This window comes from Electrona antarctica (genome assembly GCF_951216825.1).
Source record: "Electrona antarctica genome assembly, chromosome: 10".
Classification (NCBI taxonomy): Eukaryota; Metazoa; Chordata; class Actinopteri; order Myctophiformes; family Myctophidae; genus Electrona; species Electrona antarctica.
In genome coordinates, this window is record NC_136791.1 from 51,833,115 (window position 1) to 51,859,981 (window position 26,867).

The following is a 26,867-nucleotide window of genomic DNA, read 5'->3' on the forward strand; positions in this document are numbered from 1 at the left end:
GGCGACCCCCCGAGGGGTCGCGACCCACGGGTTGAGAACCCCTGTCCTATAGGGACTGTCCTCTGTGATAGATGTGTGTGAACGTTTGGAGAGGAAGTGAGGGTAGGTCTGTCTAAACTCAATAGAGGGAAATTACAAAGACACAGACTTTCCAATTATGTTTCCTACTGGCTTACGGTAGCATTTGACCTTTACCCTGAGCAAGAGGAATAGTGGAGGTTCCTTATAAAGGCTGTTCTTTCTGAAGTTCATTGTTGCCCATTACAGTGCATACTGTACACTACTGCACTGTTAGTTCCTGTTAATGTATGTGTACTACTGGGACGTTATTTGTCAAATACTGTATAAAAGCCAATTTTATTACACATACAAATAATATATTGGTCTATAGTGTAATACTTGATTATATTAAACAACATAACGTATATGTTACTGTGTAGCCTACTATTCGATGTGCATCCTTTTTGAGTGGTGCAACCACTCCAAGGAACAGCAATGTCCCTATGTCCTAACCTATGTGACTATGTCCCGATGTTTAGAGTACCAATAGGCGGGGCTGTTGCACCACTCGCTTCAGACTGGTCTGATTTTTTAAAGTCATGTATGATCTGAATATACAGAATTTGAGTTCATCAAGATTTGCATAATTTAGATTTTTGAGTGGTGCAAACCACTCCAACAGCTGGCTTTGTTAGTACCCGTGTGTGTTTGTGCCTGTACGGGTGAGCACGGTTGCTATGGTCAGTATGTGACGTCACTGACATCACCGACATCACGTCAGAGTGATCTAAAAAAAAAGCTTATAATTCAGTAGTTGCACCACTCAGTTCACACGGGTGTGATTTTATTTTAACGTTAGGTACTCCTGTCTATGGAAGAATCCAGCATTTTCAGGCAAAGTTCGGTTTAAAATAAGCCAGGACACCAAACATTGGTGGTGCCGAGTATCGTTTTTAGCGTGTGATTTTAGTGCCATTGAAGGGAAACTGTTAAAGCAGAGACAGAAACCTCTCACTGCCTAAAGACAGAGGAAACAGCTCACCTCCTCTCCTTCCTCTGCAAGGTTCCGGCGTGTAGGGAGCACACACACATAAAGTACACACACACGCAACAAATAGGCAGACTTCTAACTTTCCAACAGGAAGGGGAGGAGCCAGTGAAGGACAAGTATCAAGCCAAGATACACACACAGTCACGCACGCACGTATGCAGTCACTCACACAGAACTATGGGGGAAAACGGTTTCCATGTCATGTTGTTGTTAAGTATGATATTGGAAAACCTTATATTTTAAAGTGGACTATTGAAAAGCTATCCATCCTTATCACTTACATCTACACTAAATTGAAATTGTGCTAAAGATCCAAATGATTTCACAGAATCCAATTGTTTATAACTTGTTGCTTATGCAAGTCACATTCTTCCTCCTTCACTATAACTTAAATACAGTAATGCTTATGCCTATGTTTATCAAGTTGTCAATATTTGATAGTTATTGTAGAGATGTTGTGATATTTATTTTCCCTTTCCAATACCGATTCTGATACCTGCAACAAAGGTGTGTAATAAATAAAAGAATCTAGGAATAAAAAAAATCCATTAATAATTGTTAAAGTGCAGCAACAACTTAGGTTTACTATTATCTAAAAATAGTACAGTAAGTGTAGCATCAATAATTGTATTCAAAATACCAAATAACTATACCGTAGGTAAATGAAATATATCATGTGATAATGTGGCATTTGATTGGCATAATCTGGCATACTCACTGATACGGATATCAGCATTTTAGACAGTATCGGCAGCTTTTCTGATACTGATATATCGGTATCGGAACAACGCTAGATAGTTTGTTCCAATATTAATCCATTGAGACCTGGAACACATCCATGTCACGTTAGCATTTAACCACATTAACCATTAACCCATTTTGGGCGGGAACCCCTTTTGGTGTTTTAAACATTGTTATAATTTAGCTATTGAAAAATAGCAGATCTACAAGCTCATAGCGCGCCACCGAGTGGCACGCTATGAACTTGTAGGTCTGCTATTTTTGAAAAATCGTTAAAATGTGCCTCAAATCTTTCCGAAAATTGTCATGATTTAGAAAACTTTTTTTTTTAAATTTCGACGTCAGGCCTGAATGGGTTAATTGTGACTGTAACGTCGGGATCCAAACCAAAACCCAACAAGTAACGCCTCATGCAAGAGGGATTCCACCCACGTTGGCCAGGGGAGATATGAGCTTATGAGCTTCAGGCATGGCTTATGGAAGAGAGTAGTGACACCTGCATTCCAACAGGCACACCACGCCTGTTGGAATGCATTTCCTAACAAGTAGGCTGATTACTGACTTAACTACTGTGTGTGTGTGTGTGTGTGTGTGTGTGTGTGTGTGTGTGTGTGTGTGTGTGTGTGTGTGTGTGTGTGTGTGTGTGTGTGTGTGTGTGTGTGTGTGTGTGTGTGTGTGTGTGTGTGTGTGTGTGTATTTTAGTGGATGGACTGGAGAAATCATCCTCACTGGCCAACTGTGATATGGTCGTGGGCAGCGCCACTCCGGCCCAGAATGCACCGGCCTTACGGCAGCCGCGTGGGAAGCTCTCAACGCTAGAGAAACTGTTCAAGCCCTGGAAATGGAGGAAGAAAAAGACCAGTGACAAGTTCCAGGACCTCTCCAAAGGTTGGTGCATGCGCTCCTCTACTCTATCCTTTTTGATTGAATGAGTGTACTGTATGCCTAATGGATTTGTCTCAATCACAAGACAGTTTGTAATAAACCTAAACATATTAGTAGTGTGAACAATACCACTGTCTCATGATTCTTGATGGAGCTTTTAAATGAATGATAAAGGATGATCAACACTACTGCACAAAGCACTGGTTGTGCACAAGATATCTGTCAAAGAATCAAATAAGTCAAAACAGAAGATCATAATCTTAGTCAAACCTAGCAAAAGCAGGAATTGTGACATTCTTCCATATCCTCAGTTCTAAACATAGAATATTGCAAAGTGGAAAACATGTAACACAGTTTATATTACCCTCTCAAAAGAATGGACGTATACATTTCTATCACCGTCATCCAGTCATGTGTTACAATTACACCTTTTTCACAGCAGCCATATTGACATAAAATAGTACAGTAAACAAAGGTGTTACCAATGGTGCTAATTAAAGTTCCATTTCATTTAACGTAGCAGAGCCTTTCCAGTGAGCCAAAGTGCAATAGCATCACCTCGACTCCGTTTGACCTGAATGGAACGGAACCGTAATTATTATCATAGTATCACCTGTGTCAAATTGGCTGCTGTAAAGGTATATTTGTTTAAAATGTTGTCTAAATTGGGTTAAGGAATGAAAAGCAACTGAAGACAATAAAAGAACGCAAAGACTCTTCCCCTGTTTTATGGCCACTCAGTTATCTGATCTCCCCTCTATTATGTTTCCATATTTAGGCGTCATACTTGCCTGTCTTGCCTAGTTGGTCTCAGGTTACCCTCCAGGTATGAAAGTTAGAGGGACACAGATAAAAGAGAGAGGATGAAGTCAGGTGACATGACTCCTGTCATGTCTGTCACTGACATCTGCCCACTAGACATAGACTTATGATAGACATAAGAGTGTTAAAGACAGTAAGAGAGATTAATGTGTGTAAGAGAGAGTGAAGTAGTCTTGCCCTGAGGCTAAAGTCGTATACAGTCAACAGTAGAATTCAGAGGAGGTGACATATTATATAGTCAGGTTTTTAGCCTGTGCACTGCACAGCCAGCAACAGTGTTAATTTAACTCTGGGAGTGTACAAATGTAAATAATTGTTTTTACACTCTCAGACTCATAAATGGGCAAACACTGATAATTTGAATGTATAGGATTAGGACAATAGGTCATTCATTAGTAGTCTTATCAGCCATTAATCGACTACTCCTCGGTCTGGGGCCCATGACCCATCTTTTTGCAACCCATTTTGACATTTAAAATTGTAAATGCAGCTATGCCCTCTGTACCCGCAATCCCGCATACCTGACAAACTACTTCAAAAAAGTGAGTGACTCCCACAGCCACAATACAAGAGGAAGTGAGAACAACGATCTGGTGCCACCCACTTTGAAAACAAATTCTCCTTCTACAGCACTGCCACCCAAGTGTGGAATGCCCCGGCTCCTTCCCTCAAAAAAATCCAAATCCCTGGCATCCTTTAAAACAGGCCTGAAAATCCACCTTTCAGCATGCCAAAGGGAGAGGAAATGATTACCCCCCCACCCCCTTAGTCTAGTGACTACCCCCACCTCCTTATTATAACCCTTTGCTCCTCAACCTGTACATGTTTTTGGTATTTTTCCTATATACAGGTTTAATGTTTGTCTTCAGTTTACCACTTGTGTCCTGTTTTTTGCCCAGTTACACTTTGTTTCATGTATTCTTTTGTCCAGCTTATAAGCAGCTGGTGAAAATGTAAAATGTCTGAACTGAAATGTTTGTCTTTCAGTTCTAGAGAGGAAGATCTCCACCCGACAGACCAGAGAGGAGCTCATCAAAAGAGGAGTACTCATCGCTGATCAAGGTTCATATGCCACTCACCCAGTTATTCCTACGCCCAATAGAGCACAGAAGTCCTGACGTGACTCGCTCGTTCCCGGAAGTATTTTAGAATAACATTGGGTTTCACACTACTTTAGCTGGGGACTTTTTCAGAATAAAGGTGCTAGAGTGCCAAGCAGAAGCATTCTATTTCCCCCCCCCCAAACCAGGAGGTATAATGTTCCATTACTACCTCGCGCTAATAAGTCTGATCTCTATTTAGAAGCGTTAATATTCCAAACGTGTCATAGTCATACATGACAAGTCATAAATTAGGACAGAACATCGGCGTTCTGATCAAAACCATGGAGAGCGCCGTAGATTTAGAGAGAATAGCAGGTTTTGTCGGCTCATGAAAAAGGAAGTGAATGGCTGCGCGCACACGCAAAACATGTCCGGGAGCTCTGAGCAAGGCGTTGCCTAGCAACGGCCGGTGTAAAAAATGAATTTCAGCGATCCTGTTTTATATCATTAAAAAGGACCTAAAGACGTGTATACATGTCTGAGGCACCCCACGGTTTTAATTGAAAGGATGTGCGTCCTTAGCATCATAAGTGTTAAAATCGTTTCATATAAGCATTGTGGTCCAAAAATAAACAAACTGTCTCTGCGATATTGTCAGGGCTCTATCGTTTACGATAGTCACTTAGTCATATTTGATACAGTTTCTAGCGAAAATTTAACTAATTCGGCAGCAGTAACATTAGCGATTTCTCACAGTCAGTTGATTCTCTTATCCATATGAGTAAAACCGCCAGGATTATTCATTTATTTTTGCAACACAATTCTTAGGCATGGGTTTGGTGTGGTTAAGGTTTGGTCCACATTTTGTCTGTACACCAAATCGATCCATTCTAGAGTCTACCTATTGGATTCACCCAGTGGCGTGCACAGATAGACACTAGGGGGTGCTAGAGCACCCCCTGCCCTTTTGGCAATGTGCCCTTTTGAAAAAAAAAAAAAAAAAAAACTTTTTTTCTTTTTTTTGGATTTTTTAAAAATAGCAGACCTACAAGTTCATAGCGCGCCACTCGGTGGCGCGCTATGAGCTTGTAGATCTGCTATTTTTCAATAGCTAAAGCATAACATAATGCTAACACCAAAAGGCGTTCCCGCCCAAAATGGATTAAGGCAACCGGCCGGTTCCACGCGCTGCACAAGGTGCCCTTTTTTAACTTGAGCACCTGCCCCTCTAAATGTCTGTGCACGCCACTGTATTCACCTGATGTCCCAGCAGGTCTATCTCTAACTTGATTACATCGAATAAAAGCCAGCGGTACTCCCATGTCCAGCGGGACTGTAGTTGTGAACCTCCAGAAAAGGAGATTCTTGTATTCCAGAATTAACTGCGGATCGCACTCCGTTTGTTCTCCTTCAGATGAGCCAGTCAGCAGTGAAAGCCTGAACGGCCATGCCACGCCCGACGTGACCTCAGAGGAAGTGAGAGTGGACGTTGAGTTGCCAGAGACGCCATCAGAGGAACACACCGTTGGGCCACATAGCACTGAGGATTCAACAGGTGACTGCAGCAATCTACCAGCTTCTGTAGGACTGTCCAGGGTTTTATTGAATCCAGGGGCATGCATACTGTCTGAGGCCTTAAGCCAAATGTATGGTCTGTCACACAACAATGTCACGCATCATGGGTCACCAATAGTAGCCTTGCCGAGCCATGAGGCCCATAAGGGCAGGAGCCTATCTCCTGTTTCTGTAGCGTGAGGCAGCTTGATGTACAAGTACACCCCCTGGACATGACGCTAGTATGTCGCAGGGACTTACCCCCAATCCAACCCTTGATGCCGAGTGTCAAGCAGGGAGGCACTGGGTCCCATTTTTAGAGTCTTTGGTATGACCTGGCCGGGGATTGAACCCCAACCTCCCAGTCTCAGGGCGGACACTCTAACCACAAGGCCACTGAGCTGGTGCACACACTGGGTCACCAATAGGCTACACTTTTAAAACTTGGGGAGCTTGACCCTGTGTGCAGACGTTATTACTTTTGAATTCTGACTTCTGCCGAGCATCTGGTTTTTAGTGAGTAGATGTGCATGCTTTAAAGTTTATTTGTTCTACTCATCAATAACAAACAAACAGGTTTTTCACACTAAGATAGGCTTGCTCGCTTGAAAACCATGTTTTTATTATTATTATCACCTTGAGATGATGTGCAAAATTAGGCTTTAGACATGGGCTCACCCATGTTATTACACTTTTATTTTAGAAGCCTTGGCTTTTATCTTAGCCAATTTATGGGTACAGTGCTCATTGATGCTGGATTAATTACCAGTTCTAGGTCAATGTAGTCGTTAGCTAGTCAGGTTAGTCGTTAGCAGGTCCTAAGACCAATTTCCACTAAATGGTGAACTATATTTAGATTTATTCCTTTTTATATCCTTTCTTATAGACTGAACTGTTAATGTACCAGCAGTACACTGAATGACATTGGTTTGCTCTTTGGGACTCGGGAGCCCTGACCTTGGCTAATGTGTTCAAATAGATATATACCCATTATAAGCCTCTATAGCAGGCATGCACAAGCCGAATAGAGCAATAATCATGACCTAATGCCTTCCCCTACCTCAGGAGACCAGCCACCGGTCTACTATCTGATGCCGCTAAAGTGTTTTACTGTTTTCATCTCAATCCCGTTAGCATTGAACTCATAGCCATTAGGAGGCACCTGTTTGCCTATTTGTCAATATCCCAAAAAAGGTTGCGGTGTAGAGCATGGCAGACACATGGACATGACTAATGCAGCCCGCGTGGCACAGGGGTAATGCACCTGCGCTCCAGTCAACACAATTGGCTGTGTTCACGGAAATCTAAATGCAGAATTCACTAGTAGACAAGACAAACACACACGCACGCACACACATGTGTCTGCAGAGGTTAACAGTATGAATTAGTCCTTCCATGTTCCGAAAATGTGGAAAATGTGTTTTAAACTGGCCTCCTCCTACAGAACTACAATTCCAGTGAGATGTTCTGCTCTACAGATCAATATCATTCACTCTCACCACTGGCTGTGTGTGTGTATGAAATCACTCCCTACTGCACTATAGTGATTACGAATGTAATTTCATCTGACACACGACAGCAATGACTGGTGACCCGACTGGTGTTTTTTGTGTTTTTTTATGTAGCAGTTGGGTTCACTATACAAGTACACAGAGCTCCCTATTATATAGAGGGAGTACTGAATGGGTCAGTGGATTCATAGACAGTCTTTGTGCGCCTCTCGGCCTCCTCTCTTCATCTCTTCTTCTTTCTATTAACTGCATACTTGTCCGCTGACCTGTTTGTGCTTCTTTTTTCCCCTATATCCTTAATCTGTCTTTTTTTCCATTTTTTTTGGCTAACCTCCACCTCCTATACATTTTACCTCCCTCTTCCTCCACCCTGCTCAGAGAGACGCAATACTAAACCCCTTCCTCGGGGTAGCCAGGCGCGGCCACGAGAGGTTGCAAAAAAAATGCACAGTGCCACGTTACCCGCCTCTTCCAAGCCTGTAGGCAGCACTACTACGAGCACTCCAAGGCACAGGGACGGTGCCTCAGGTGTTAAAAAGGCCACAGGCAAAACCACAGGCAAAACAGGCACAGCCGCACAAGCTAAAACGAACCCTCGGAGTAGTAACAACACTAGTCGCGGGACTGGTAAGTGGGACCTCGGCTGCTTGGGACTGGAGCCTGTATGTTTGTGTGTCTGCGCAGTGAAATCCTCAGTGTTAATTTAAATGGAGTGACATGACCCCCCCCCCCCCCTAAAACATGATCATCAGGTGCTATGATTATTCAAAAAAAGTGTACAGAAAGTGTTAAAATATGTTTTTATGTGGCCACACCCACCAGTTAATTAAGTATACCTGTTTTTCACCTTGGCACCACGCACCTGAACTTATTAAGCCTCATCCACAGCTGTTGTTGTATGATAATGGGGGAGGGGTTAGGGTTATGATGTCACTAAAGTGGTGTATTTCGATTGGGCCTTTTGACTCAAAGGCTTTCAGCTTTCAGGAAGAAACCAGAAATACACAGGGAAGACATACATAATTGAATATAATAACCACACCTGGGAGTCTATTGGACTTAGAGTAATGTTAACTCCATAGACACATACAAAACAGAAAAAGGACAAAAATCGCGGCACTCCATGTATAACTCCTCCGAGTTAAATTAACACCCAACGGTTTTCCTGTGTATGTGCCAGCAAGTCTGCCTGTTTGTGGAATGCACCTGTCTTACTTTATGAAAATAAGGAAGGCTCCAGACTCGCCATGCATCCCCAATGTATTTGTGAAACCATGTTTTTGTGACCCTCCTACAAGCTTGCGCTTCGCATTCGTGCAACTGTCAATTGGTTGTGTCCGTACTCCGTAGTGCTAGTTATTCCCCTTCCTGTAAATGTCCCCTCCTTATTTGAAAGGGCTTCATGTCAAGTGAGTAAGCAAAGGGAATTATTCCCTTTCAGTCTCTGTGAGAATGCAGAAGTAAAGAAAAACACTTCTCTGTTTGGAAAAGACTGCAGTGAATGACTGTACAATACATTTATACGGTTTGTGGGTTGTGTGTGTGGACACCTACATGCATGCTTGCATGGGTGTGGTTTCAATCCTGGCATGATGTTAGGCAAGATTTAGTCAACATTGGGGTATATGTTACTGTGTGTGTGTGTGTGTGTGTGTGTGTGTGTGTGTGTGTGTGTGTGTGTGTGTGTGTGTGTGTGTCGTCTGCACCAATGCATATTCTTGAGGGAAACGTTTACAAGTCAAAGCAGCATCTGTCAGTTTGTGTGTGTGTGTGTGTGTGTGTGTGTGTGTGTGTGTGTGTGTGTGCGCACGCATATTATTTCACCCACAGCATGGTTTAAAATATGTGATACAGACCCTGGAGTATTGCATCACATGTGATGTTTATAGGCATTTATGTAGACCCTTTTATGTGTAGTCACAGGAAATTGTACAATAGCAACTTCATATCTGTATCTTCATATCTAAGAGCCTTCTAGTCATCACCCCTGTCCCCAGGCTGAGCTTCAGAATCCACAATGGGTGATTCACTGATAAATGCATCTTTGCTATGCTATATTTGGTCCTCGGTGCCAAAGGGCTGTGCAGTTCTGATTGAAAATCATTAATTGGAAGCCAAGATCTTTCAACCCTGATAGCATCTGTTGTTTATCTGTGTATTAAATGTAGAAATTACATTAGAGTTACATTTTTCAGACATAACATACCAGGATGATACTGTGCATGTGGTAAGAGGGGATTTGTTACTTAATTACATGTTTTTTTTGTCCAACTGACATTTGACTTATTTCAGTAGAAATGGCTACATACTTTAAATTAATTATCCGACATCTGACGTGTTAGATTTTAGTATTTTAGTACTTTGAACTCTACAATTTCATAGCCTCAACCTACCTTTGGTTCTCTTTCTCTCCTGCTCTCCTATTATTCTCAGCCAAAACTTCCCATCCAAAGAAGACAGGAGGCACAACGAAAAACACCTCCTCCTCTGCTTCCACCCCTCGTGCACGGGTGTCCAAGGAGGGACCCGGAGCAGAGGGAAGGACCAACCGCAAATCAGAGACTCCCAGCTCCTCCCCTCTCTCTTCCGTAATTCCCAGGCCCTCTCCGGGGGTCACTAGTGTTCCGGGAGGACTCGGGCCCCAGCCCCCTGCCTCAGCCGCCCAGACCACCACACCTGCAGCGTCACCTCCTGGGGCAGGGAGGAATCACGAGACCCACGCTGCCCCAGAGCACCAGCCCACCACTCATGGAGCCTCCTCTGCGGGAAAGGAGGTCAATGGCCACTCCATGCCCACAGATCGGACTCCTCACGTTAACCCTACTACAGAGGACACCTCCTTCACAGAGGAAGAGACAGACGGCTCCTCAAAGAAGGAGAAACGGGGGAGGGCGAGAGGGGAGGGAGGGGACCAGGACGAGGGAGCAGGAGAAGATAAGAATACAGGTGGAACAGACTCTACTGTACAGAACAGCCAGAGGTAAGGATCTCTTGGAGGGACACTCAAGTTAATACAAATAATAAAGTAAGTCAAGTAAAAGGTTACACATCTGTTAGAATTCAGTCCCAGGCCCTGAAGACCCATCAGGTCCCAAAATTATCACATGGCCAAAAAAATAACCACTACTTGTTTCTGAACACCTGTCTGACTCCAGGGCACCTTGTGGTGTATGTATGCACTGCTCATTTTAAGATTCACAAATTTAAAGATTGCAATCATCTTCTTGATTATAAATGGTAAATGGTGCATTTTATATAGCGCCTTTATCCAAGGCGCTTTACAGAGATTGCATTCACCCATTCACACACACATTCATACACCGATGGCAGCAGATTACCATACCACTGCGGTTACCATCCAGCCACTCTACCCCTGAGCCACCGCCGCCCCCATTAGCCACCGCCGCCCCGATTATGCAGTTGATTTCAATGAAAAGTGTGACTAGTTACATGGGACATTATCAGGTTTGAGCAACCGCTTAAAACCAACTGAACATTTCTCTGGAGCCTCCAATCTCTCTCTCTCTACTCTGTCATGTAGTTGACTCAAAATGTTTTGTAACTGTGTCCTCCAGGCCATCAGAGGGTGACACTGAGAAGAAGCAGGGACTCCATGTGAATGTGGACCAGGCTGAGGTGACACTGATCCCCGACCAGCCGGGGGGGGACAGCCAGGCTAGTGACTCGGACTCGGACGGACCAATCTTGTACCGCGACGAGGAAGAAGATGAAGAGGAGGATGAGTTCACAACCAGTATGGGACTAGCTTATCTTTTTTTTTATCATGGCATTGTATATATAAGCATACAGTAATAGCGAATCACAAAGGCTACATGTCACACATGTCGCTCATAAAAAAACAAATGTAGGATACTCATCAGCTGGAGATCTGCAACGTCATGTGTATCAGACTAGTTTAGAGAAGAGTTTATGAGGAAATGTTACAATTTACGGACAATTAACAAACACTTGCACACTGCTGGGCTAGATTCACAGGGGTTCTCAACCCGTGGGTCGCGACCCCTCGGGGGGGTCGCCAAATTATTTTAGGGGGTCCCCAAATTATTAAAAAGAAAAAAAAGAAAAAATCACGATTTTTCAAAAATAGCAGACCTACACGCTCGTAGCGCGCCACTCGGTGGCGCGCTATGAGCTTGTAGATCTGCTATTTTTAAATAGCTAAATTATAACAATGCTTAAAACACCAAAAGGGGTTCCCGCCCAAAATGGTTTAAGGTTATTGTAGCAGTCAATTTATATTGGGGGTCGGGAGGGGGCGGGGCGGGGGTCCCGAGACGTTGCCAAAGCATTTCCGGGGGTCCCCGGCCAAAAACGTTGAGAACCCCTGAGCTAGAACTAAGAAAACCTTGAAGTGCTATGTGACGTTTCTGGCTACACACCCTTCGTCAGGCAGTCTGATGAAGGGTGTGTAGACCGAAACGTCACACTGCACTTTAACCCATTTTGACCTGAGATCAGATTCTAAAAATGTCTTCTACATCCTGACAGTTTTCTGAAAAAGTTATGTTTCTATGTCAGTGGTTCTTCGATTTTTCAAAAATAGCAGACCTACAAGCTCGTAGCGCGCCACTCGGTGGCGCGCTATGAGCTTGTAGATCTGCTATTTTTCAATAGCTAAAGCATAACATAATGCTAACACCAAAAGGGGTTCCCACCCAGAATGGGTTAAGAGTGCAATAAATACTTTTATTCAAACGGACCCCAGCAATGTTTTCCTTAGTATTATATTTTGCCCAATCTTAGTATTATACCTGCCCAATCATGGGTGTGGGTGGATGTGCACGTCTTTTGTCTTTTTCAACAATTTACCATTTAGGCATTCCAGAGCGACTTGGAAAGTGCAAAACCAGAATAAAGTAACCCTAGTCAACAAACAACAGGGTCAAGTAAATAGAGTTGTTGAGAAATCAATTATGTACTACAATGTAACTACTGTAGGTAAACATAACATCTAAGTAAGTAGGTCCGGAATGTAATGGCTTAATGTCGGTATCAGCCGGCAACACGCAGTCCCCCTTGTGCGCTAGACCCCTGGGAGATGGATGCTGAGGTGGAGCATATACATGACATGTGAACAAGTAACCAACATATATATGCCTATTAGAAGTTAGAACTAGAACTAGCATCCGATACATTTGGGGTAGGTTTCAGCCTGATCCAAGCCCCATTGACTTCCATTATAAAACACTTTGAATGTTGCCCAGTGTGTCTAAAGCTACCTCCACATTGTGCCGACGGTCGGCTGGCGGCCAGTTTGAAAGAGTCGCGAGCGTGTCGGCAGGAGACTCCCGACGAGAAGCTCCCGTCGCTTGCCGTCCATATCGACGCGTCGCAAAGCAGTTCAAAGTAGAGCCCCATCTCACTTTTCTTTTTTTAAGATATTTTTGGGGGCTTTTTTGCCTTTATTTAACAGGTGGCAGTGGGTAGACAGGAGGGGGGGGGGGGGGGGGGGGGGAGGACATGCAGCAAAGTTCGTCGGGATCGCGACTCAAACCCGCGACACGCTGTAAAGCTGGCTTACCAGCCAAGGTGCCTGGACCGCTGAGCCACGGCCCAGGCCGAAGCCCCATCTCACTTTGACAGCTGTCTTGACAGCCTGATAGTGACTCAGTGAGCCTGTTAGTAGGGTTGAGAGGTTTACATATAATCTGTTAGAAAATGACTGATTACCCTGGTAAATGAATTTACCAGGGTTTTAATCATTTTGATTATTTTATCAAAATAACCTTACATTTTTAAAGACTTTCTAAATAAATGTTTTAAACCAGGATAGGCAATTTCCTGGTTCAATCACTCCAAGTTGTCAATCAATAATTTGATTAGTAACTGCAATTGAATTACTTCATTTTCTATTTAACATTAACTGATTAGTCACATTTATTTTGTACGGTGATTGTAACTTCATTACCCTTTTCATCTGACTCTTTGTCCTATGGGCTTTCTTTCTTTCTTTCTCTCTTTCTCTCTTTCTTTACATTAACCCATTTTGGGCGGGAAGCCGGGAACCCCTTTTGGTGTTAGCATTATGTTATGCTTTAGCTATTGAAAAATAGCAGATCTACAAGCTCATAGCGCGCCACCGAGTGGCGCGCTACGAGCTTGTAGGTCTGCTATTTTTGAAAAATCGAACGACTGACGTAGAAACATAGCTTTTTCAGAAAACTGTCAGGATGTAGAAGACATTTTTAGAATCTGATCTCAGGTCAAAATGGGTTAAGCACACATTTATTCAGATGCCACTTTTAGAAGCCTCCTGCCCTTTGTCATCGCTGTTACCTGGAGGGTTACTAACAGCTGGCTGCCGTGTAGAATAGATCTCATTCCAATAGCTCCAGAAGCCCATGGGACACATTTCCCTTGTGTCTCTGCATTCCAGGCTCCCTGGCTACAAAGATCCGCCGGAGGGACACACTCAACATCAAGCTGAGGAACCGACCCAGCCAGAGAGAACTGGAGGACAAGAACATTCTACCACGCAGCTCAGAGAATGAGAGACTCGAACTACGACAACAGATAGGCTCCAAATTAGTCAGGTACAGCAGGGGTTCTCAACCCCCAATATAAATTGACTGCTACAATAACCTTAAACCATTTTGGGCGGGAACCCCTTTTGGTGTTTTAAGCATTGTTATAATTTAGCTATTGAAAAATAGCAGATCTACAAGCTCATAGCGCGCCACCGAGTGGCGCGCTACGAGCTTGTAGGTCTGCTATTTTTGAAAAATCGTGAATTTTTTTTTTTTAAACAAAAATCATTTTTTCTTTTTTTTTTTAAATAATTTGGGGACCCCCTAAAATAATTTGGCGACCCCCCGAGGGGTCGCGACCCACGGGTTGAGAACCCCTGAGGTACAGTGCTGCACACACCATGCAGGAAACCATACCGGTCAAATCCAGAGCGTGGACACTCACACTTACAGTACACACACACATGAATAACGGATGAAGAAGTTTACCGCCGCCACATGACTGCTAGTCTAGTCTAGGCATGCCATAATAAGCTATCAAAATAGCCGATCTCCCCGTGTCCCCTAGGGTAGGTAGGTACCCTCACAAAAAACATGCAGTAATCCTGGTCTCTAAACTGCCTCCCCCTGGCCAGCTGGGGCGCTTGATGGAGGGGAAAGGAACTGGTTGGAATAACATGTTCCTTCCACGCGCTACGTCCAACCAGGGAAACTCCCCCCCCTGTCAGGTGTAAAGGAGCAACTTGGACACTCAGGCATGAAGGAAGCATGAGTTCAAGTCCGTTGCTCTCCCCATGTCCCCCATATATGGGGACTAGGTTGGCGGAGGGTGTGTAGAGCCCAGGATCACAGTAGATCATTGACACGGGTGAAAAATGGGTTACAAATTTATTTAAAAAAATAAAAATAAATAGCCGATTGGCAAGTTCACTACGTCTCGTAACCTGCGTTAATGCGAGCTTGTAGATACATTTGTTGTAGAGAAAAGGGGGTCAAATGTAAAGCCCTGGAGGACAGCGGTCAAGGACGTACAGTATAGAGTTTCCGAGGGAAAATATTTTTTCTCTCCGTTTTATGTTGGAGTGATGAGCTGCCGAGTAGCGTCACCCAGCAGTTATGGCCTTTTCATTAGGTGAAAAATGGTGGTTAGTAAAAACAGAGAGATGTGTTCGGGTGAGCGTGAGCGGCTCACCCGTGTGAGATCATGTTGAAGTTTCCCCAACCACCACGGTGGTCACCTTATCACCTAAAGCTGGAGTATGAATAGGCATTTAGGGGTTTCCAGTAGGTGAACCATTCCATCCTGTGGTCCGTGCTGGACTTGAACCGACCCGAGCAATCAGACTGAGTTACTGTCGCACCACACACACACACACACACACACACACACACACACACACACACACACACACACACACACACACACACACACACACACACACACACACACACACACACACACACACACACACACACACACACACACACACACACACACACACACACACACACACACACACACACACACACACACACACACACCTGCAGGTCTCAGCCTTCATCATAACATAACACTACAATTGACACGGACATTTCTAACTGGTCACAATTATCCACAGCTGTTAAATATATTTCCTCTACAGCTGCATTGTGGCTATTTGATCACCGTTGGCTTTGTGCATTCATACTTGGTGAAGTGGACCAGAGGTGTTGCGATTGTTGTGTGTTTTGTAAACACGTTTAATGTGAAGGTTAATAATAATTGGTGTTATTATCGTTTCATGTTTAATTTGTTTCCTGCCTCCTGCCAGAGCCTAGACTACAGTGTGTGAACATTTTATGATTGCAAGATGTTATGAACGAACCCAAAGTTACGATGAACAGGTAATGATTTGTCTTTATTCTCTCGCCAGGCGTCTGAGTCAGAGACCTTCCACTGAAGAGCTGGAGCAGAGGAATATTCTGAAACGTGAGTTGCAGTGAATTGAGTTTGAATATTCTTAAGCTCACATCTCCATGGCTGTCAGTGAGTTTTGTCGTAGCCTCAATGCTGCCTTTACATTTTACAATGTTCTTGACAGCGAGAAGGTTTTTCCTTTTTGCTTCTTTTCAGCAAATAATAACGAATGTTGAAATATAAGGTAAGGCAAGGTAAAAAAAAAATAGCACTGTTATAATTTGTCTTTGACTGGTCTGGGCCTTATCAGATCATTTCAAGATACATTTAGGCTTTGAGCAAGTGTTGGACAACAAGCAACAAGCTGCACTACATGTCTTGAACATTCATACCGTCACAGGCAGCATCATTTTTTTCAGAAGTTCCTCCGTAACACATTTTGTTTACTTTAATTGTGTCGTTTGACACGCACAAAGCATAAAATTACCTTCATGGTCCACTGTTGGGTCCTGGTCCACTAGTTGGGTCCTGGTCCACTAGTTTTAACACATACAGACAGTACTGTAAAAATGTTCTGTCTGGATGTTCCTGGGACCCCCGGGGACCCCCACATGGTAACTCTGTCATTGCTCTACCGTTTCGGACGCGGGGCGGCTCGCCGGAACCGGGCTGGCACCCTGGGCGCGTTCATGTGGGCCTGGAACTTCCGGGGACCCCCCGGGGACACCCACACGGAGTTGCACCACTCACTTCACACGGGTGTGATTTTGAGTTCTGTTTGTGTGCAGATGTCCATTACAGGAGGAACTGCAATTTACTCTTCTGGATCAATTTCATGATCAATTGTGAAACTGAATCAATTCATTCTGTTTGATTTGATTTGGACATGTTACACTATGAACACTCTGCTGCTGGAGGATTTCTTTAGCTACTTTTTCTATCTTGGGGAACGGTGGTGTTGTTGCTCCAGGCGCTTTTTAAATGGGATTCACTTTGATATAACATTAGGTTTGGTATTGGAAACATCTATTTTCCACAAGGCCTGACTGAACCCATTTTGAGATTGACCAATAATGCAATACTGTTGGCTTCATGCGTTTCAAGTGTAAAATAGCAACCAAGCCTGGGCCGTGGCTCAGCGTTCCAGGCACCTTGGCTGGTAATCCAGTCTGGCAGTGTGCCGCGGGTTCGACTCCCGATCCCGACGGCCTTTGCTGCATGTCACTCCCCCATCTCTCTCCCCATTTCCTGTCAACCTACTATAAAAAAATATAAAATAAAGGCAGAAGCCGCAAAAAAAGCCCCATTTAAAATATCTACCAACCTCTTAGACACAGCATTTGGCCTGCAGTAGGCCAAATATTATGGACTACTCAGTAGTCACTACTGGATGGTAACACATTTAAATTACAGACATCCACAGTAATAATCGCAGACCATTACCGAACTAAGACTGTGGCCACAAAGACAATGTAGCATCCATTATTTATGACAAAGCAGTAAGAAAAAGGACTGGTTACCATAAACGTTCTTGTGGGAAAGCGGACTTAGTTGATTGGTAATTCTGTTATGAAACCCAGATGGCTTACTGGTAAACCTCTGATGGGACTGCTAGAGGGTCAAAGTTCAACCAACATCCCAGGGTCCCTGGCTGAGCCCGTCTGTCTCCCAGGACTCCCATACATGCACAAAACCACGTATATGGACATGTGAAAACACAAGAAGAAGAACATGGAAAAACGGAAAGAATGTAAAATGTATTTGTGTTTCTTAAATGTTAAGCTCTGGTCATAAGCAACCTGAAATGCTTTTGTTTACATATTTATTAGCAATATAATAGGTGGCCTGGGCCATGGCTCAGTGGTCCAGGCACCTTGGCTGGCAATCCAGTCTGGCAGTGTGCCGCGGGTTCGACTCCCGATCCCGACAGCCTTTACTGCATGTCTTCCCCCCCATCTCTCTCCCCATTTCCTGTCAGCCTACTGTCTGTCCCTCCATAAAAAATAAAAAAAAAGGTGAAAGCAAAAAATAAAATAAAAAGCAATATAATAGGTGTGAACAGAAAGTGCAGTTTACTGTATGTACTGTCCCTTGGGATGTTGACTGACCCTGTTGCTTGTATGTCTACAGAAAATAATGAAACAGAGGTGCACGAGAGGTTTCAAGAGATTAAAAGGAGACTTTCCAGAAAGGTACACACACACACACACACACACACACTATATTTAGCTTACATTATGGACTGTTCATTGTCTGTTGTGACTCATGCAAGCAGGGGGGGAAAAAACGCACAGATTACGCTGAATTACCACCATCTAGTGGCCAGAGATGGAATTGTACAACCATTTGTGTGCCAGTGACAGAAAAACAAAAACATGATTCAAACATTGCAAATGAATATTGCTCTATTTCCACCCTACCACAACCAAACCCCACCTTCTATCAGTGACGTTCTCTCTGTCTCTCCATAGCTAAGTGTGAGGCCTTCAGTCGCAGATCTGGTGGCTCGGAGGATCTTGCGTTTCAACGAGTACGTTGAGGTGACCGATGCCAAGGAGTACGACCGGCGGGCAGACAAACCCTGGACACGGCTCACCCCAGCTGACAAGGTACCCCCAACTGGCCACTTTATTTCATTTTAGATTTCCTTGCATCTTAAAACTAATTCAACCTTACCCAAAATGACAATGCAATGGTTTTGATTGATTGATTGATTGAAAAATGTATTAACAGTTTGCAGAATTACAGTACATTTCAAGCACAAACTCAATACAAAGGCTGTTAACTGTGAGTGGACGACCCAATTAAGCATTACACTTGTTTCCAATAGGGTCCACAATGTTCAATTCATCAAAAACATTTAGAGACGTACAAATAGACACTTCTATATAGACAAAGGACAGAACAGGAATTCATCATAAAGGAGGTAAAAAGGGAAAAGAAACATATACAGTGAGGGAAAAAAAGGGGTGGGCGGTGGGGGGTTTTCACGTTCAGCTCCAGGTTCCAAAGGATTACTCAGGAACTAATGGAGAGAAGCGTTTATTTTCCACTATTAAATGTTATTAAGCTATATCAATATTATATAGAGGAATCTCACTATGTTTGAATGTTCTCTGTCTACCTCCTCACTCCCTTCAATCTGGAAAAGTGCAAGAGTCACCCCCATTTTTTAAACTGGAGACCCAACCGACATAAAACCCATTTCCAGCATTTGCACTATTGCGAAAGTCTTCGAAAAACTTACTTATCTACAAACAGCTATCAGATTACATTAACCGTGGCAACATTTTATCCCCTCTTCAATCAGGATTCAGACCACACTTCTCCACAACCACAGCTACCTTAAAATTCACAAGCGACGTACTTCTGTCCTTTGACAAAAGGCATCTCACTGGTGCAATATTCATTGATCTTTCCAAAGCATTCGACATGGTTGACCACTACCTCCTTCTTGACAAACGCTTCTCTGTTGGTTTAAATAGAAACGCTCTCCTATGGTTCAATTCCTATCTCCACAACAGGCGTCAGTGTGTAGCACTACAAGGCTCTAAATCAGACTTTTCATTAGTAGAGAAAGGTGTTCCACAGGGGTCTATACTGGGACCACTCCTCTTCTCTATATTCATAAATGACCCACCTGATATCTGTTCCCACTGTCAAGTCCAACTCTATGCCGATGACACTGTTATCTACGTTTGACAAAAACACTCACCAAATTCAACACCTCCTACAGTCTGATTTTAATCTGGTCCAAAAATGGCTTCAAAACAATATGCTTTTACGGAACAAAAAGAAGTCCTGCAGCATGCTATTCGGCCACTCCCGCAGTAGTGCAAAAACCTCTGATCTACGGATTAAATTCAATGATGGTTCTAACCTGGAGAAAGTGGTCACATTCAAATACCTTGGTATCACACTGAACTTTCTTTCAAACCCCACATTGATCTCACACTAAAGAAAACCTACGGCAGTTTGTGCTCATTATACCCCTCCATCAACTGCTTCTCATTTGAAGTAAGGAAAATAATCATAAACAAAGTACTACTCCCCATTGTAGATTACGCCGACATAGTATATCAGAACACCACAGAAACCATCCTCAAACCTCTTAACGTATTAAATAACTCACTATGCCGATTTGTATTGAGGTGCCCATACAGAACACACCACTGTTCCTTATACAGTTCACTTGACTGGCTGCAGCCTAAGGCAAGAAGACAACTTCACTGGTACCAATTCATCTTTAAATGTGTGCACTTCAAACTGCCCTCCATACCTGAAACAGTCACTGGTACTATATACATCCCCATATCCACTTGGAAATACTCAACATCCCTATTTTGCTATTCCCAGAAGAATATTCTTCTGGGAACGTAGACCGGACGTAGATCATTCCATTACAAAGCTCCATTTGACTGGAACAATCTTCCTCTTTCTATAAGATCTGTGACCTCCCCTGGCTGCTTCAGGACCTACCTGTATTCACACCTCAAAACAACCTGTTCATGCTACTAACACTGCCCGTACTGCTGTTTACTTCTGACACCTGTTTCAAGTCACTGTACTGTACTCTTAATATGCTTATCCAGAAAAAGTTGGGGGGATGGGGGAGTGGGTGGGAGAGGATGAGCAAGCTAACTGTATCTGTACATGTCTGTATTGTCTATTGTGCACTGTCTATTTGTGTAACTGCACTGTACTGTATGTAATGTTTTTTACCTGTGTACGGGACCCCCTCTAAAATGAGATGCCACATCTCAAGGGGCTATCCTTTCAATAAATTCTGACCAAATTCTGAATCACATAACTAGATGTAAACATGGATCAGTATAGTGGAAAATGTAAAGGTTTTATCCTCAAATATCTTTTAACCAACATGATTTGTGGATTATTTGCAATTCAATTAAACTTAACTAAACTAAATACTAGTAGAACGTATTGTTGACAACTCACTCAGATTGATGAAGAAAGAACATGCAGAAAGAATGTGAAAACACTAAACAGCTGCTAATTACTTTTAACTTCTCTTCAAGACAGTGAGGGAACATTGTGTTCATGTTGCTCATGCTGCCCCCTGCTGCACAGGGAGGGAACATTGTGTTCATGTTGCTCATGCTGCCCCCTGCTGCACAGGGAGGGAACATTGTGTTCATGTTGCTCATGCTGCCCCCTGCTGCACAGGGAAGGAACATTGTGTTCATGTTGCTCATGCTGCCCCCTGCTGCACAGGGAGGGAACATTGTGTTCATGTTGCTCATGCTGCCCCCTGCTGCACAGGGGGCAGGGGTTTTTTGAGTGGTGCAACCACTCCTATAGACAGCTATGCGTGTCCCTGGCTGGCTGGGTCTGTCCGAGCACGAAAATAGCTTTTGGTTGGTTTTCACAACCAAGTGTCACTGTTGCCCCACACACACACACACACACACACACACACACACACACACACACACACACACACACACACACACACACACACACACACACACACACACACACACACACACACACACACACACACATTGCAGGTTTCATTGCAGGTTCCAGTTCCTTTCCCCTCCATCAGGCGCCCCGGCTGGCCAGGGGGAGGCAGTTTAGAGACCAGGATTACTGCATGTTTTTTTGTGAGGGTACCTACCCTAGGACAGGGGTTCTCAACCCGTGGGTCGCGACCCCTCGGGGGGGGGGTCGCTAAATTATTTTGGGGAGTCCCCAAATTATTTTCATTTTTTTTGGAAAATGGAAATGAAGAGTTTACATAGTACACATAGTACATGCATAAACTTTCCTTAATGCCCAGGCGGTGGCGTAACTGTCTGGGCACCCGACTGGTAATCCAGTCGCAGTGTGCCGCGGGTTCTACTCCCGAGCCCGACACGGCCTTTACTGCATGTCTTCCCCCATCTCTCTCCCGTTTCCTGTCAGCCTACTGTCTGTCCCTTCAAAAAACAATAAAAGGCGTAAGCCGCAAAAAAAATATCTTTAAAAAAAAAAAACTTTCCTTAATGATTATATCTGGTTTCAGTATTCATCTATGATATATTTTCTCTATTATTACAGTTATTTTTTTGTATTGGGGGTGGGGAGGGGAGGCGGGACGGGGGTCGCGAGACATGGCCAAAACATTTCCGGGGGTCCCCAGCCAAAAGCGTTGAGAACCCCTGCCCTATAGTCTGGCAGCCGACAGGCTTATTTTGTTTAACCCATTTAGACCTGATATTGAAATTTTAAAAAAGGCTTCTAAATCCTAACATCTTTCTCAAAAACCAATGTTTCTATGTCAGTGGTGCTCAACCTTTTTCATGACAAGGACCCCCAGAATTATCTCTATTGAGCCACGGACCCCCATCTCAAAATATGTGGTTCCAGGGACCTCCCCAGAAGCAACTATTTGAGTTTAAAACGCTCTGAAAGAAAATATATTCAAAGATGTTCACGATTTAAAAAAAAATAGCAGACCTACAAGCTCGTAGCGCGCGCTATGAGCTTGTAGATCTGCTATTTTTCAATAGCTTAAGTTTAAAATTGTGCCGAAAGTGGTTAAAACGCTATAATGTGACACAGATGCGGCGTCAGGTCTAAATGGGTTAAAGTGGGGAATTTGGTATATACCGGTAGTCTTTTTTATTGGCCTAAAATATTGTCTATATACATACATTCATGAATCCACTTGCTGCCTGGCTGTTAGTATTGGGCAATCTTTTTTATAGAGGTTTCTTGTGACCCTACCATTAACATCCTATGGCTGGCAAAAATGTCAAATTTTCCTTTTGCTTTAAGTAGCATGTGACATCAAACTAGGGGTTTTTCATGATTCTGAATCCATTCCAAGCATTAGTTTTGCACAAAATACACTCCTTGGGCTAAAAGCAGGCATAGCCACTTGCCCAAATGTGCTCAAAATGTGTATTTTGTGCAAAACTAATGCTTGGAATGGATTCAGAATCATTAAAAACCCCTAGTTTGATGTCACATGCTACTTAAAGCAAAAGGAAAGTTTGACATTTTTGCCTGCCATAGGATGTTAATGGTAGGGTCACAAGAAACCCCTATAAAAAAATTGCCCAATACTTTCAGCCGGTCAGCAAGTGGATTCATGAGTGTATGTATATAGACAATATTTTAGGCCAATAAAAAAAGACTATATACCAAATTCCCCACCCGTCCACCTCGGCTGCCGGACTACTAGGGGACACGGGGAGAACATGCAAACTCCACACAGAAGGGCCCTTTCGTCATCCCCGCCCCGGGTATGGGCACTGATGACGCGGAGGAGAGAACATGCCCACAGCGTCCCCAGTGGGAATCGAACCCAGGACCCTCTAGCTGTGAGGCGACAGCACTACTGACTGTGCCGTGCCACCGTGCCCCTATGAAATTGTACTTCTCACCGCTTCTGATGGCTGTGATGCACGGGTGTGAGCTGTCACTGTCACTCAAAACATTTCCACTGCAGCGGCTGTCAATGTGGCTTCAATCTGAGTCAAAGAGGGACAACATAAAGTCAAAATGTTGCGACCTCCATTTCCATCCTGTTCCAATGTTTCGCTCCAAATTAATTCATAACAGAACTTGATCCATTGTCCATTTAACCCCAAAATATTTTTTTTACCAATTTTACCAACTAAGCACAACAAAACAACTCTCGCCACGTGCTTGAAAAAAACGCGCCACTGATCCTTGCTAAACAATAATGCATTGCACCTGTGCTGACCCGCTGAACCTGGGAATATACCATTTGTCAAGATTGTGAAAGGGATCATTTTGTTCAAATTTACATTTGTAGTTATTTTTCACCCTGGAGCCAAGGTATGGCAGCTTGGGTTTAAGGTTTTGTTAAGGTCGGCTAGGTAGGGCATGTAGGTACGAACACTGTAAAATGTTGGGGGATAAGGTTAGGAACTGATTATAGACTATGGAAGATGCTTACAGATTGTGTGTGTGTGTGTGTGTGTGTGTGTGTGTGTGTGTGTGTGTGTGTGTGTGTGTGTGTGTGTGTGTGTGTGTGTGTGTGTGTGTGTGTGTGCGTGCGTGCGTGCACGCTCCGTGCTCTCTGCCCCCTGCCCAGGCTGCTATCCGCAAAGAGCTGAATGAGTTTAAGAGTCGAGAGATGGACGTTCACGAGGAGAGCAAACATTACACCAGGTAATCGCAACAATCCATTTAACTGGTAAATACATACACTTACACAGTATGCAAATGAGCGTCTAAATTGCAGCTGAAATAGCAGATCTGTGTCATAGGCCATTTCATGTGACACCATTATGACAAAGTATGAAAGAGTGCTTAGTTAATCTGACAAAATCTGAAACAAGCTCCCAAAACGACTTCAAGTCTTAGGAATTAATTATTGGGTGAGTACACACGCAGTGCTACAAGTTTAAATGCCGAAGCGGTCAGTCTGGATAGGACTGATCTATGGCTTTGTATTTGGAATACATGAAATGTATATCACAGACTTTCTAGCGCTAACAAGTTAAGGGAAGTCCATTGATTGGCATGCATACTTTCTCAATAGACCTATTTGCATTTCGTTTTTTAATTCATAAAACATGTTTTAAATATTTCACGTAATCATCGAGCCATACCATTGATCGCTCGTTTAGCACAAAGAATGACGAGTAAAAAATGTAATGCACTTGTCCGGAAAGATGTATTACTTGTCCCGGACAAGCGGACAAGCCTTAATATAATGTCACGCCCTGGATATGTTAACATGAAACATTTGTGTCCGTGTTCACAGGTTCCACCGGCCCTAAGCATGCTCAGTCCAACAGGATTTCAGGCCAATAAGTTCCAAAAGGCCTTGGCTTCTACCTTTCTCCAGCCTTCAACACCCCCCCAGTGCCCCATTTCAGTTGACTTTTCTTTGGGATTCCACAGCCACTGACTATGTCTATAAGGCCACGGTTGCAGGTTGGACCCAAGGACTGTCTAAAGAGGACGAGACGCGAAGACCGCACGGGCGACGCCATGTTGCTTATGGTGCTCCATGGAAGGAAAGAAACATGCGCAATGGGCTATATGCAGCCAACACTTCCGCGTTCAGCTTCCTTGGTCTGAACTGCGCATGTTTCTTTCCTTCCATGGAGCACCATAAGCAACATGGCGCCGCCCGTACGGTCTTCGCGTCCCGTCCTCTTTAGACAGTCCTTGGTTGGACCTAGGATGTCAATGGATACTAGCCACAATATACACATGCACCTGTCTATGGTCTGAGCTAGAGCTACAGTGTGTATAGGACTCTGGTTTGGACCCGTTATTTATTTTTGAAACCCCCGTGGGCTTAAGTTAATGTTCCGGTTCACTAGGCTTCTTTTATTTTTATTTAATTTTCTTTTCTTTTTTTTTACCCCAAGATCTCCATTCACACGAAGTGAGGAAATGGAGAGGAAATGACTTAATCGTCAGTCTGGGTTGTGGATCGGCCCCAAATACTCACAGAGATCACATGCTGTACTAGTGCAGCCTACAAGTGAAATGTGCATGCACAACAACGTGTTATACTGTAACTGTGCACAGGGGCTTGTGGATATCAGCTGCCAATCCTGTGGCCAAATATGGACATCCTCTCAGAACAGGAAACTATGTTCATTGGATTGATATGTGCTGATGTCAGAGAGAGAGAGAGAGAGAGAGAGAGAGAGAGAGAGAGAGAGAGAGAGAGAGAGAGAGAGAGAGAGAGAGAGAGAGTTATGTTGAAATGTGCCTATGCTGTGTGTGTAATGTGATGACATCTTTTAAAGTGGACTGCCACTAGAGGGTGCAATGTCATCATTTAGGAATGTAAGCTCTGGGAAGTGTTTACCGCCAATGCCAATGGTTCTGTAAGGGTCAAAGATGAAATGGAAACCATTCAGCATCAACAACCTTACGTGCTTAACACAGTGTTTAGAATAACGTGATGCTCATATGTCATATGATGCCAGTTGTACTGCTATGGAGTTACATGCAGTTACTAAGGGTAAAGATTTAGAGCCTAGACACATACCATGGATCTACTCAAACTATAGGCTTACATACTGTGGTATGTTTTAATTTGTCCATTTCAGGCACTCGGCTGTACCTATATTTATTAAAGCACCTTTTGAAACGGGTTTAAAGGTGCCATACAGTGAAAATTACATTAAAAACATTAAAACTGCACAGAAGGCAAACGCATATTACAAAAGAATTGCTTACAAAACAAGTGAGTTTTAAACAGCTTCTTAAAACTATCCACTGCACTGACTTAGCATTTTTATAACTAAAGGAATACAGTTCCTTGGGAGCGACAATTGCAAAGGCTTCACCCTTAGTTTAAACTAGATTTTGGTATAGACAAAAGATAGTACAAACAGAATGACTTCATCTTAAGTCATAGTCCGAAGACTCTTTCCTGTGATTCATAATGATTTGAAATGCCAAAAGTGGCTCCTGGTGTTTATCTCTCAGTGGCATGTGCCTATGTTTCCTATCAGCTTTAAATGAAAGTGACAGGCTTCATTCTTCAACATCCAACCCTCGATAACCTTAAACAGTACTGCATCTCAATTTGATTAGATTTGTTAAATCTGTGCGGTAATAAGAGAAAGGAGATGATATAAATATCAGGCTGTTCTGATAATGGCCATTTCCATAAACATTCCCTTTGTGGTGACCGTGCGTTCGCACACTATACCCACCGATCAAATATGTGCCTCTTGTTGCGCAGCCCTCTGCCATGTTATGTAAAGGGAGATTCATTACACAGCTTGCCTCCGGGTTTCAGTCATCCACATGAAATGTCAAAGTTTGTTTTCTCGCACATGTGATGCCAACATGGCGGTTTCTCTTCTCACAGTCGATGCAAACTTGTTAATCTCATGTGATCTAATTATCTTGCAGTCACTTTGG

At 43.5% G+C, this 26,867-nt stretch overlaps 1 protein-coding gene across 1 annotated transcript in view; it reads left to right on the forward strand.

Moving 5' to 3' along the window:
• phactr2 (phosphatase and actin regulator 2) overlaps positions 1-25,028 on the forward strand; it is a 32,118-nt gene extending 7,090 nt beyond the window's left edge. The window contains exons 2-12 of the mRNA XM_079511966.1: positions 2,495-2,680; positions 4,487-4,561; positions 5,957-6,097; positions 10,041-10,587; positions 11,183-11,361; positions 14,005-14,161; positions 16,009-16,064; positions 18,123-18,184; positions 18,464-18,601; positions 24,061-24,137; positions 24,736-25,028. Coding sequence (XP_079368092.1) covers positions 2,495-2,680; positions 4,487-4,561; positions 5,957-6,097; positions 10,041-10,587; positions 11,183-11,361; positions 14,005-14,161; positions 16,009-16,064; positions 18,123-18,184; positions 18,464-18,601; positions 24,061-24,137; positions 24,736-24,751 — 1,634 coding nt within the window. The 3' untranslated portion in view covers positions 24,752-25,028. The remainder of the gene's footprint in view (positions 1-2,494; positions 2,681-4,486; positions 4,562-5,956; positions 6,098-10,040; positions 10,588-11,182; positions 11,362-14,004; positions 14,162-16,008; positions 16,065-18,122; positions 18,185-18,463; positions 18,602-24,060; positions 24,138-24,735) is intronic.
• The last annotated feature ends 1,839 nt before the right edge of the window (positions 25,029-26,867 follow it).